Source organism: Chionomys nivalis, chromosome 15 (genome assembly GCF_950005125.1).
Source record: "Chionomys nivalis chromosome 15, mChiNiv1.1, whole genome shotgun sequence".
In the NCBI taxonomy this organism is placed as follows: domain Eukaryota; kingdom Metazoa; phylum Chordata; class Mammalia; order Rodentia; family Cricetidae; genus Chionomys; species Chionomys nivalis.
This window is the reverse complement of record NC_080100.1, coordinates 67,037,710-67,052,073: the sequence shown is the minus strand read 5'-3', so window position 1 is coordinate 67,052,073 and position 14,364 is coordinate 67,037,710. Positions and strand designations below refer to the sequence as shown.

Sequence of the window (14,364 nt, the reverse complement as noted above, 5' to 3'; positions counted from 1 at the left end):
TGTGGCAAGAGTGCTGGTTTGGGGGTCAGAGTGCGGGTTTGGGGTCAGATTGTGGGTTTGGGGTCAGAGTGCCAGTTTGGGGGTCAGAGTGTCAGATTGGGGATCAGAGTGTCAGTTTGGGGATCAGAGTGCCGGTTTGGAGGTCAGAGTGCTTGTTTGGGGTCAGAGTGTTGGTTTGGGGGTCAGAGTGCCGGTTTGAGGGTCAGAGTACTTACTTGTTTGGGGTCAGAATGCCGGTTTGGGGGTCAGAGTGCCGGTTTGAGGGTCAGAGTACTTGTTTGGGGTCAGAGTGCCGGTTTGGGGGTCAGAGTGCCGGTTTGGGCTCAGATTGCCGGTTTGGGGGTCAGAGTGCCTTTTGTCGCCTCGGTTTCCACTCATGTAAAACAGTCTTTCTGAGGTGTAGCCTTTGCCGCCGTCCACTCACCTTTCCGCAGGCTCAATACATGACAGCAAATAGCATACCTGTTAGTACAAATTATATTGTTTCTCTTTCAGTAAATTAAAAATCCATTCTGAATATTTATGGATAAGGTTTAGAATGCTTCTAAAATCTGACTCACATGGATACTGAGGAAAGTACTTTGTGATAGTCATGCTAATACTGTACACGGGAAGCCAGGACTCAGATAAATGATACTTAAAAATTACAATTAAAAATGTGGTCCATGTATTTTATCATAAATGCACACACATACACAGGAGAAAGAGAGAGAGAGAGAGAGAGAGAGAGAGAGAGAGAGAGAGAGAGAGAGAGAGAGAGAGAGAGAGAATAGAGAGATAAATTTCCTTTTTAACAATTCAAGTCCTTAATGCAGTGACTTGTACCTGTCCACATTGGTGCGGGCAAGTTTTTGTTATTTCGTCTGGTTCTCAAGAAGGATTTCAGAGAAGCACTAAGCAGGTTTGGGGGGCGGTGCCTGCTTTTGTACAGTGCTTAAGTCTCCTTTACACATTGCACGGAGTGATTTTCTTGCTGTGACAACATCCCAGACAAAGCAACTCTGTGGAGATGAATTTGTTTTAGCTCACAGTTTAAAGGGACAGCTTTGTCATTTGTGACGACGAATGCCTGGCAGTGGGTGGTCGTACTGTGTCTGCTGTCTGGATGCAGAGAGAAATCAATGCTGGGGCTCCATGTGCTTTTCCCTATTGATTCAGTGCAAGGTCCCAGCCCATGGGAGGGTGTCCCCCACATTCAAGACAAGTTTCCTCACCTCATAGAAATCTCTGGAATTCCCTCACAGACACACCCATAAGCTTATCTTTGAATCATGACAGGTTGACTCTAATCAAGGCCCACCATCCACCACACATATATTGCCTCATTTGTTCCCCATAGCTGTCTTATGAAATGGGTCAATACAAACTGAGAAACAGTAACTGACTTGCTCAAGATCCTATAATATCAAATGTTAGAAATGGAACGAAAACCCCTTCACTGGGCTTCTGTTGAATGTCACATTCTACCACAATACCTTGTCTTCTTGGAGAGGGATAATTTACAAATCACTTTGCTTTTGACATTCATACATGGAGCCATAATTCCAAACTTGAAGCAACAAGGCACCAAGGCAGCATCTTAAGGTCAACACAGGTCCAGCTGGGCGTTTCTTCAGTGCTCAGCTGCACACACCTGGGCGTCTTCAGTTAGCTTCTCTTCAGCGAGTAGTTTTGCTTCTTCATGCTATCTGACTTTTAGTTGAGGTGATGAAGGTAATGATATCATGGTGATTTTTAGGCTTTTATTTTAATGCTCTGTTCTGAACCATACGAAATAATATATTACATCCACATCTTAGTGTGAAAAGGTATCGCAGAAGTCATGGAGACAAGGAGATGGAACAAAACTGCACATAATCCCTACAAATTAATTTACATGTAAAAGCATTAGAAATCTTACCATAATGTCACTTCCATGGCTTCTTCATAGCTCTTACTCTTGAAGCCATAATTAAATACGGCTGGTATAGGAAAGATGGAAAGCTGCAAGAAGGACAAGAAATTGATGTGTAATAAGAGCCAATATGTTCTGCTTGATGAACACCTTTAGGTACCAAGCCTTAGACTATCTACTTCTACTTTTCAGATGAGAAAACATAAAGAAATTCAATACCTGTCCAAGGCCATAGACTAGAGATTGGGAATCTCAGGCACCTTGGAATCTGATGTGAACATCTGTGTTCTCTCCATTTCATCTCAGTCCAGCAGCTCCTGAAGGAACATGGTAATCACAGCTGACAATACCAGGCTAGTTAGAAGAGAGCCTCTAGTATACTCTAACATACATGATAATGCACAGAATTCTCGATTTTTTTGTTTGTTATTTCTTGAAGTATGTTCTTGTGTACTTTAGGCTAGCCTCAACCTTGCTAGGTAGCTTGAGAATGGCCTTTAGCTCCTGACCCTCCAGTCTTAACCTTCCAAGTGCTAGAATTATAGGCATTATCCACCATGCCAGGATGTCTACCTTTCTACCAGCAGAGGTCATAAGTGACTGGCATTTATTAAGATGTTAACTGTGGAATTGTAGTTACAAATCGAAACATCTAACTTACGTTTTAAAAATAAAATAAAATACTTGAAGGATTTTGAGTCTCTCATGAGAAGGGATAGCTAATGTAGGATTAGTTGTTTCATATGTAAAATGGAGGCATGGATTAACTGAAAAGGATGCTTCCACTCTGGGCCCTTTTTACTAGATGACCTTCACTGACTAGCAAGAACTAGAATCTCCAGTAATACTCTAGTGAATGGCTGCATTTTCTTAGTAGTTCTTAACAACTCGAGTCCAGTAAGCACTTTGTCCTACTTCTGAACACTTGGCAAAATTTTAAAGCTGTTTTTATTGTTAAGCTATGTTCAATATTTTGAGATTTTTATATTATTTGAATGCTGAAAAAAAATTAATGTTTTTCATTTGGAGTTCATCCAAGGCCCTATCCTTGTCTTCCTTTCAAAGATGCTTTCTCACTTCCATAAGGAGTAGTTCCCAACTCACAAACAGTAAGAAAGAAGATGAGTTTTCCATTGTAAGCATCTCTAAAGCAAATATAATTCCTTCTTTGATTGATTTCTCTTTTCTCTGTCTTCCCCCGATTCATACTCTGGTAACTGTATACATGGTGCACTTTGAGTACCTTAGAAATGCATAAGAGAGTCCTGGGACACTGGCAGACCAGGCCTCAACCACTGACTTGGTCGAGAAACAACAAACTCCACCAGAACAGGTACAGGGAAGTAACCGCTGAGCGAGTGAGGCAGAGCTAGAGACTGCTGATGATCCAGATGTGAATCTGGGACCTTCAAGGGAGTAGACCTAAGCCAGGACCCCTGTGGTTCTGGGTGTGAGTCTAGGACTTCCCAGAACTAGGCCTGAGCTAGGACCTGTGTGGGTCTGGGCATTGACCTGGGACGTCAAAGGGAATTGGCAGGAACCTGAAACCTCTGTGAGTCCAAGTGTGAGTCTAGGACCTCTGAGGGAGTGAGCCGGAGCCAGGTCCTCTGTGGTTCTGGGAGCACCTGAGCCTGGGAACTCTGAAGCAGTAGACCAGAGCCAAAGACCTTTGCAGGACCAACTCTAAGCTACAGACTTCAGCAGAAGGGGATCCAGACCAGGATTTACAGAAACCAGTCAAAGGCAGTAACCTAGGCCAAAGTAGGCCCGAGGCAGCAAACTCCAAAGAAGTAGAGCAAAGCACAAGAGTGCTGAGATTTCTCCAGGAACATGGAGTAACCAATGGGGTAACTACAACTGTGGTATTGACTGTACCACAAGGAACAATCATCTGAAATTTGGAAGAAGAGTAATCAACAGAATCTCAGACAGCTTCAACCACACCTATTAGAGGAAAAGATGAGTAGAAAAGGTAAGAGCACATGTAACAACACAAAGAGCAACAAAACACCAGTAAAAGCTAAAGACCCAATAACAGCAAGATTTGAGCAATCAAATATAGATGCAGCAGAAGAAAATGACCTAAAAAATAACTTCAAAGGAATGTTTGAAACTCTTAAAGAGAAAATGAGAAATTCCCTTAAAGAAATGGAGGCAAAGACAAACAAAAAATTGGAAGATATCAGCAAATCCCTTAAAAAAAAACAAGAAAAAAACAAACATATGAAAGAAACTATTCAAAAATTGAAAACTGAAATAGAGGCAATAAAGAAAACATAAGACAAGGGAATTATAGAAACAGATATCATGAGAAAATGATCAGGAACCACAAAAAAAGCATGAACAACAAAATACAAGAGATGGAAGAAAGAATCTCAAGCACTGAAAATACAATAGAGGAAATAGACTCATCAGTTAAAGAAAACTATAACAAAAGCTTAACCCAAAATATTCAGGAATTATGGGACACCATGAAAAGGCCAAATCTAAGAAGGTATAGAAGATGGAGAAGAAGTTTAACTCAAAGGCACAGAAAATTTATTTAACAAAATCATAGAAGAAAACTTTCCCAACCTAAAGAAAGATATGCCTATAAAGATACAAGAAGCTTACAGAACACCAAATAGGCTGGATCCAAAAAAAAGTCCTCTCACCACATAATAATCAAAACACTAAACATACAGAGTAAAGAAAGAATATTAAGAGCTGCAAAGGAAAAAGGCCATGTAACATATAAAGGTAAACCTATCATAATTATACCTGACTTCTCATTGGAGACAATGAAAGCCAGAAGGTTGTGCTCAAGTATTATGCAGACATTAAGAGACATGGATGCCAGCCCAGACCTCTATACCCAGTAAAACTTTCAATCACCATAGAAGGATAAAATTAGATATTCCATGACAAAACTAGATTTTACCAATACCTAGCCATAAACCTAGCCCTATACAAAATACTGGAAGGAAAACTCCAACCCAAGGAAGTTGGCTACACCAACAAAAACACAGACAATTGATGGTCTCATAGCAGCAAATCCCAAAGAAGTCAAAAACACACAAATTAACATCACCAACAATGAAAACTAAATTAACAGGAGATAGCAATCACTGGTCATTAATATCCCTTAATATAAATGGACTCAACTCACCTATAAGAAGGCACAGGCTAACAGATTGGACACAAAAACAGAATCCATCCTTTTTCTGCATACAAGAAACACATCTCAGCCTCAAAGACAGACATTGTCTCAGAGAAAAGGGTTGGGAAAAAATAATCAAATCAAATGTACCTAAGAAAAATGTGGATATAGCTATCCTCATATCTAACAAAATGGACTTCAAGCTAAAATCAATTTAAAAAGACAAAGAAGGTCATTTCATATAAGTCGCAGGAAAATCAATCTAGAGGAAATCTTAATAGTGAACATCTATGCCCCAAATGCAAGGGCATCTTCATATATAAAAGAAACACTTCTACAGCTTAAATCATACATTAAACCCCACACTCTAATAGTGGGAGATTTCAACACTCCCCTCTCATGACTGGACAGGTCAGTCAGGCAAAAAGTGAACAGAGAAATAAGGAAACAGATGTTATGACTCAAATGGACTTAACAGACATCTATAGAATATTCCATCCAAACAGAAAAGAATATACCTTCTTCTCAAAACCTCATGGAACCTTTTCAAAACAAACTCACCTAAGAGAACTAGACAACAGGAAATAAATTGAGAGCTGAAATCAACAAAATAGAAACAAAAAAAATACAAAGAATCAATGAGACAAAGAGTTGGTCCTTCAAGAAAATCAACAAAAGATACAAACCTTTATCCAAACTAACCAAAAGGCAGAGAGAGAATATCCAAATTAACAAAATCAGAAATGAAAAGGGGGACATAACAACAGACTTGGAAGAAATACAGAGAATCATCAGGTCATATTACAAAAACCTGTACTCCACAAAATTGGAAAACTTAAAGGGAATGGACAACTTTCTGAATAAATGTCACCTAACAAAATTAAATCAAGACCATATAAGAAAATTAAACAGACCTATAATTGCTGATGAAATAGAAATGCTCATCAAACGTCCCCCAACCAAAAAAAAAAAAATCCCAGGACCAGATGGTTTCAGCTAAAAATTCTACAAGACTTTCAAAGAACTAATACCAATACTCCTCAATTACTCCACATAATAGAAACAGAAGGAACATTTCCAAACTCTTTTTATGAGGTTACAATTACCCTGATACATAAACCACAGAAAGACAGTACTAAGAAAGAGAATTACAGATCAATTTCACTCGTGAACATTGATGTAAAAATACTAAATAAAAAACTGGCAAATTGAATCCAAGAACACATCAAGACCACCATCCACCATGATCAAGTTGGCTTCATCCTAGAGATGCAAGGATGGTTCAACATACAAAATCTGTCAACATAATCCACCATATAAAAAACTCAAAAATAAACACCGTGTGATCATCTCATTAAATGCCGAAAAAGCTTCCAACAAAATACAATATCCCTTCATGATAAAGGTCTTGGAGAGAGAAGGGATACAAGGGAACATACCTAAACATAATAAAGGCAATATACAGCAAGCCAACAGCCAACATCAAACTAAATGGAGAGAAACTCCCCGTGATACCATTGAAATCAAGAACAAAACAAGGTTGTCTACTCTCTCCATATCTATTCAATATAGTTTTTGAGGTCCTATCTAGAACAATATGACACCAAAAGAAGATCAAGGGGATACAAATTGGAAAAGAAGAAGTCAAACTCTCAGTTTGTTGATGATATGATAGTTTACATGAGCGATCCCAAAAATTCTACCAAGGAACTTCTATGACTCATAAACACTTTCAGTAATGTAGCAGGATACAAGATTAACTCAAAAAAAAAATCAGTAGCCCTCCTGTACACAGAAGATAAAAGGGCTGGAGAAGAAATCAGAGAATCAACACCCTTCACAATAGCCACAAATAGCATAAAATATCTCAGAGTAACTCTAACCAAACAAGTGGAAGACTTGAAGGACAAGAACTTTAAATCTTTGAAGAAAGGAATTGAAGAAGACACCAGAAAGTGGAAAGATCTCCCATGCTCTTAGTAGGCAGAATTAACATAGTAAAAATGGCAGTCTTACCAAAAGCTATCTACAGATTCAATGCAATGACCATCAAAATCTTCATAAAATTTTTCACAGACGTTGAAAGAACAATACTCAACTTCATATGGAAAAGCAAAAATCCCAGGATAACCAAAACAATCCTGTATAATAAAAGAACTTCTGAAGGCATCACAATCCCTGACTTCAAACTCTACTACAGAGTTATGGTACTGAAAACAGCTTGGTATTGACATAAGAACACACAGGAAGACCAATGGAACTGGATAAAAGACCCAGGTATTAATACACACTCCTTCAAATACCTGATTTTTGACAAAGAATCAAAAAATATGAAATGGGAAAAAAAGCTTATTTAACAAATGGTGCTGACATAACTGGATATTAACATGTAGAAGAATGAAAATAGACCCATATCTATCACCATGCACAAAACTCAAGTCCAAATGGATCAAAGATCTCAACATAAAGCTAGCCATACTGAACCTCATAGAAGAGAAAGTGGGAAGTACACTTGAACACATTGGCACAGGAGACCAATTCCTAAATATAACCCCAGCAGCACAGACAATGAGAGAAACAATTAATAAACAGGACCTCCTGAAACTGAAAAGCTTTTGTAAAGCAAAGGACATGGTCAACAAGACAAAACAACAGCCTACAGAATGGGAAAAGATCTTCACTAACCCCATATCGGACAGAGGTCTGATCTCCAAAATATACAAAGAACTCAAGAAATTGGTCATCAAAAGAACAAATAATACAATAAAAAAAGTGGAGTACAGACCTAAACATAGAACTCTTAACAGAGGGATCTAAAATGGCTGAAAGGCACTTAAGGAAATGCTCAACATCCTGAGTCATCAGAGAAATGCAAATCAAAACAACTCTGGGATTCCACCTTACACCTGTAAGAATGGCCAAGATCAAAAACACTAACAACAACTTATGCTGGAGCAAGTTGTGGGGTAAAGGGAACACTTCTGCATTGCTGGTGGGAATGCAAGCTGGTATAGCCTCTTTGGCTATCAATATGACTATTTGTCAGAAAATTAGGAAACAACCTTCCTCAAGACCGAGTAATACCAACCACTTTTATATACCCAAAGGATGCTCAATCATGCCACAAGGACATGTGTTCAACTATGTTCATAGCAGCCTTGTTTGTCATAGCCAGAACATGGAAACAACCTAAGTGTCCCTTGACTAACGAATGGATAAGGAAAATGTGGTACATTTACACAATGGAGTACTACACAGCAGAAAAAAAATAATGACAGCTTGAATTTTGCAGGAAAATGGATGGAGCTAGAAAACATTATTTTGAGTGAGGTAATCAAGACACAGAAAGGGACAAGACACATGTACTCACTCATAGGTGGTTTTTAAACATAAAGCAAAGAAAACCAGCCTATAAACCACAATCCCAGAGAATTTAGACAACAATGAGGACAAGAAGACAGACTTACATAGATCTAATCTACATGGGAAGTAGAATGTAGAAAAGGTCATGATCTCCTGAGTAAATTGGGAGCAATAGGACCTTGGGGGAGGGTGGAAAGGGGAAGGAAGAGACGGGGAAGGGAGCAGAGAAAAATGTAGCGCTCAGTAAAAATCAATTTAAAAAAAGAAAATATTTTTTAAAAAAGGAAATGCATGAGAAATGTTGTGCTGGTTTTGAGCATTGTATTTCAAGAGCATAGTGATGAGTTAAGGGTATGGAAAGAGAATGGTGTTTACAGTTGAAAATATGCACAAAGTGTGTCTTGTTACCAATGCTTGAAGTAACTGGTGATGTTGAGAGATGGTTGAAGTGATACAGTCACTTGAACATCAGTGATCAGATATTACAAAACAGATTATCTTTCCTCAGTAGGTTGACATCATCCCACTGGATCATATTAGCAATGTGATCATCTGAATCCCATCCTATGATCTTTGTACACATTATAAAAATTTCAAAAATTAAATAGGAAGATTTTTTTCTAGAAACCTTCCTACATTTCTGTTGGAAATTAAAAAATCTACCATTTCACATAATGAACTATTTGGAATGGTTCTTATTCTGGAAGTTGAATCTATTGTTGCCGTGTAATACCAAATAATTATATATTCATACTAGTGTCCATTTGAGTTATGAATATCAAAAACCTAATGAAATACACACTTCTCAGAATATTTTAAGCATATTTTTAATTTTTGACAGTTTTCTGAGGGTATCCCACAGTGTGTTTGGATTATATTTACCCTCTCTCCCACAGCTCTTCGGAGCGCCATCTGCCCAGCTTTGCATTCTGAAAAACCTTCAAGACTAGTTTCTTCTTCCCAGTGGACAGTGGCTGACTTACCAGGAGGTGCAATTTTATAAAGAACTGGCCTGTCTCTCCCTTTCCCAGCAGCTAACAGTTGCCAACACTCCACAGCTAGGAGTGGGATTTCATACCCAACCCACTTCCCTTGCTGAGGTTTGGTCTAGCTTGTGCTTACATCTGTTTTGTGCATGCGGACCTGGTGTTTCCAGAAGATTCTTTTCTTGGAGTCATCCACTGAAGTGGTACAGTTATACCATGAAGTCATCTGAGATTTTAGAACATCGGTGTTGACTGTGATTGTGTCGATAGAACTCTTCAACTAGGGAAACAGAGGAAAAACACTGCTCAAGGCCCAGATCCCAAGTTCTGTGGCTCACATATGGAAGATCTCTCTGTTATTTGGATAGGCCCAGGCCCTGGACTTGTATTTACTAGGAAGGCTTCAGGTAGCACTGTTGTTCACGTTCATGTCTTTATGACCCTTCCCCTAACTCTCTAGGTCTATGAAATGCAAGACTTGTGTTACCCTGAGCAGTTGACTGAAATTCCCCCTTATGCTACTGCTCAACTAAATCTTAGTAGGCAGATGCTATTTTGACTTCCAGTCAAGAATTAGCAAACTTTCTGAGCATTGCTTGCATGGACACAGCTCTGTGCATTTGCCCTCATCCTGAGCACTGTGGTAATTGTACAGTTCTCAAAACTTGTTGTCCTCATTTTACAGGGGAAGAAATTAAAATACATGATATGAAAGTTACAGAAAGGTTTCACAGTTCCTTAGCATTGCGATCAGGAAGGAATTCTGCTCTTAATCCCACCAGATTTAAGGTGACAGTAGACTGATAGAAAGAGCTACAGAGCCAGAGAATGTAGATGATCTGCTTAGGAGTGCTTTGGTGAAGAGGTGAGAGTCATGGCTTATGGCTCCAATCCCATTCTTTTCCTATGTAAATGTGCATAGAATGATTTCCTCTGTCACCCCATGTTGTCGGAGTTTCTGTCCTACCAAGTTCCCGTAATCATTAACTCCCAAAGAAATCACACAGAGGTCTACATTAACTATAAACTGATTGGCACATTACCTCAGGCTTCTTATTAACTCTTATAACTTATATTAACCTGTTATTCTTGTCTATGTTAGCCACATGGCTTGGTACCTTTTCCAGCAAGGCAGTCACATCTTGCTTCTCCTATGGCTGTGCTAGGGACTGCAGAAGGAACTTCCTTCTCCCCAGAATTCCCCTGTTCCCATTGACCCACCTCTACTTCCTTTAGTTGTCCTGCCTATACTTCCTGCCTGGCTACTGACCAATCAGCATTTATTTAAAATATAATTGACAAAATATAGACAATTGTCCCCCAGCAACCCTAAGATCTTATTCTGACATTTGTTTTGCAATTAAAAAGAGTTTATTCAAATGGGTAGTGTTAAAACTAATACAAACAGGCACGTTAAAATTTTGTTTGATGAAATAGCTTGAAAGCATTCACTCACGTTCATTTGCAAACATCTCCCTCTGTGTGATACCAAACAGGAAGTCAACTTCTTCTAACACTTGTTGGAATCAGCTTTTTTTGTTTGTTTATTTGTTCATAATATGAGGTTTTTGGGGTTCTGTGGTACAGACATGGTATTTTCACTTGCCTTTTATGCAATATACAAATATTTTTGTATTATCCAAGTGAGATTTGTGAAAAGAATGTCCCTGATGTTAAGTGGTGATTCATTCTTTATGATTAAGACAGACAAACAGACAGACCAAACTATTCTAACAACACTGTAACTTTCATTAAACTGAAAAAACAAAAATAAACAATAACAAAAAAAAACTTGATTAATTTCACTGGAGGGGGGAATTAAAATTGTGTTGATAAAGTAATGACATCAAGTTTTTCTTTGCAGAAATTAAATAAGGCAAACATTTTCTCCGTGATTCTCTAGGATCAATTGTGCTTTTAGCAAAATGCTTACTAAGTTCTTAGAGCTTTGCTTTCCAGACCAAACTTTCTGTTCTGAAGCATGCAGGTCTGTGGACCTTGAGGAGAAGGGTGTGCATGACAGTCCACCTAAGTAAGTTCAGAGTTGACTTGTGTCTTTTTCTCTTTTTTCTCTCCACCAGCTCTTCCTCTTTGTCGTCTGGAACTTTGAGCTCTACATGATACCACTGTTGTTATTGTCACTGCTGACCTGGAACTACTTCCTAATAATATCAGGGAAAGATAACAGGCAACGTGATACAGTAAGTCTCTTCATTCTTTGTGTGTTTTATTATTCCTTGTCCCTCTGATGAGATGACATTGAATTTAGTCTTATAAACTAGAGGAAAGTTTTGTAAGCTCAAACCTAAATGGCACTTAGCACAATATGAAGTATCCACCTGCTTTTGGAATGACTCAGTTTGGTAGAAACTAAAGTGGTTAGTATACAAACTGAGCTATGATTTAAAATCATTAATGGCTATTACTCCAAACCCTTGTTTATTTTCATCTCCTGATCATTTTACCTCATGTTGGATCCTGTCCTAAGAGATAAGGTCACACACAGACTTGTTAATGATCAGACCAAGTTACTGTATTCTACTTAAAACAGTTCTTTTTGTAAACTCATTGGAGAAAGAATTGATGGCTCTTAGTCTGGAAAGTCTATTAAAGTGCCTTAAATTAATGACTCTTCACTAACAATAACTACGTGTTTACGAGTCAAGTATGTTATATACTGTTGCAAGGGAGAGGACCTCTGACTTCATCCAGGGAATGTTAAGCTAAATCTGTACTCCCTTGGACATTTGGGAAAGTTCTTAGAACATATGAGGCAAGGAGCTGGAGCTCAGCTGACAAGGGCCGTGTGCTTTGTCCGTGGGTCAGGCCTGCCCCTCCTGTGTTGTTTCAGTCACTGTAGTCCTAGCGAACATACCAGAGATTATTCCACATGTGACTAAAGGGATCTTCTCCAAGTTCAACATGTGTAATTGTGTGACCTGATGGGAAACTGTTGAAAAGAACTAAAAAGTAGATGATAATATACTCTGCAGGTGAGTGTTTTATAGACTCCATTTGATTTATAGTTAGGAATATTTTTAGTTATTTATGATATAGCATCAATCACAAATATTTGCCATTACTATGTATGTTCATAACAACAGAATTATTTGATTATCAGTTCAAATTACTACAATATTATATAACACTTCATTACAATAGTGGATATCAAATGCACTCACTGACTTACCTGTGGCAAAACAAACAAGCAAAAAACAGTTCCTTTGAAATAATTTATATTTGAAATGGCAACATAAACAAATTATAGTTCTTCAAAATAATTTTCTTATTGTTAAAGTAAATGATAAATACTAATATACAATCATCAAGTATATGATAGAGTTGTTTACCTTCTAATGTGTAGCTGTCTCTCTTACAAGATTAGACTAAGTTTAAAGAAACAGATTCTCTGCTGATCTTTGCATTTATGGCTATTTTAGCATATATTTTATAGATTAGAAGTGTTCCAATTGTTTGCGTGTTGCATGCATGTTGGCTATGCAGATATAGACCCTGTGCCTGTATGTCTGGGGGCCAGAGGAGAGTGTCAGATGTCTTGCTCTATTACTCATGCCTACTGCCTTGAGACATGGTCCATCACTACACCAGAAGCTCACCATTTAACCTAGAGTTTCTGGAAGAGGGGATCCCTCAGCATCCATCTGTCTCCATGGGGTCACAGACTAGAGTTTCTGGAAGGGGGAGCCCTCAGCATCCACCTGTCTCCTTGGGATTCCAGGCTAGAGTTTCTGGAAGAGGGGAGCCCTTAGCATCCGCCTATCTCCGTGGGTTCCAGGCACACCCAGCTGTGCCCTGAGGTAATAGAGATTTAGAATTAGGTCCCCATGTTACAGAGCAAATGTTCTTACCACCTGAGCTATCTTTCTAAGCCCTAAAACATTTTATATTATAAACTCTATCAAGCGAAATAAATACAAGATTGCTAATTGAGGTTTTAATGGTTAAGCAGTATCAATAGACAAGAAGTTATTTTTATTGCTAAGGATATATAGTTAAATTGCATGCTAAGGGACATGCCCAAATTGCTGTAAAAATTGATGTCTTGGGGACTAATACGTAATTTTTTCTTCAATTAATCCATAATTTTTCTTTAAGAAGGTAGAGCTGTCTCCGACAATTACTTTTTTGTCCTGTTTATCTCAGGGAGATGCTGAAAGAGAAGAATATCTACTTTTCAGTCAGCTATCTTGAGACATATTTGCAAATAAGATTATTTGCAAATAAGAAAAGTAGTAATTTAGTTTAGTTTCTAAGTCCTATGGGATTTATCTTGAAGAGTTAGGCATTGGTTTGAGAATTCTTAGTAAAAAAAAAAATTCTTAAACTGTAAAATCCATTATTTTTTCTAGAACATGCCTGCCTTGTGTGGAAAGTTCACTGCTAGGAGGAAATTTGTAATATATAATTTATCTTTGGTATTTAAAATTATCTGAAACTTTTATAAGTTCATAGAACAATTACATAACATATAATTTAAACTGCATAATATACGTTTCAAACTGCCCTTTATCTCTTACAAAGTACGACAGTGAAGCAGACCCTTTCCAGTCTTTCTTTCCAGCATGTCTGTCCTTACAGTCTTTCTCTTTTAGCCTGGACAACGTTTTATCTCCCAGCACAGCCCCTGTCAGGCATTCTATAGCTTAAGCCACTTGAAATGTCAACTATACTCCATAATGTCCAGTAATTACCTTTTATTTGCCCAGAGCACATATATCCACATATTCTGCTCTTCCCAGGGACTAGAGGAGCAGTCTCAATGTTTCTTTCAACTTCTCATTTACTGGCTCAGTTGAAACCTTACATAACTCTTAAATCCAGTATGTCTAATTCTGTGTTTTCTGGCATAGCCAGCTGTGCGTTTTAACTGCTTTCTCCTTTTGAATGAAATCCCGAATTATACTTTGTTGGTGACCAGTTTTGTGTGTGTGTGTGTGTGTGTGTGTGTGTGTGTGTGTGTG

General features: G+C 38.2%; 1 protein-coding gene across 4 annotated transcripts in view; it reads left to right on the top strand.

Moving 5' to 3' along the window:
* The window catches only part of Mctp1 (multiple C2 and transmembrane domain containing 1), a 600,147-nt gene that overhangs the window by 492,567 nt on the left and 93,216 nt on the right, over window positions 1-14,364 (top strand). For all 4 annotated transcript variants that reach the window (XM_057789474.1, XM_057789473.1, XM_057789472.1 and 1 more), the window contains one exon: window positions 11,464-11,583. In XM_057789474.1, coding sequence (XP_057645457.1) covers window positions 11,464-11,583 — 120 coding nt within the window. The remainder of the gene's footprint in view (window positions 1-11,463; window positions 11,584-14,364) is intronic.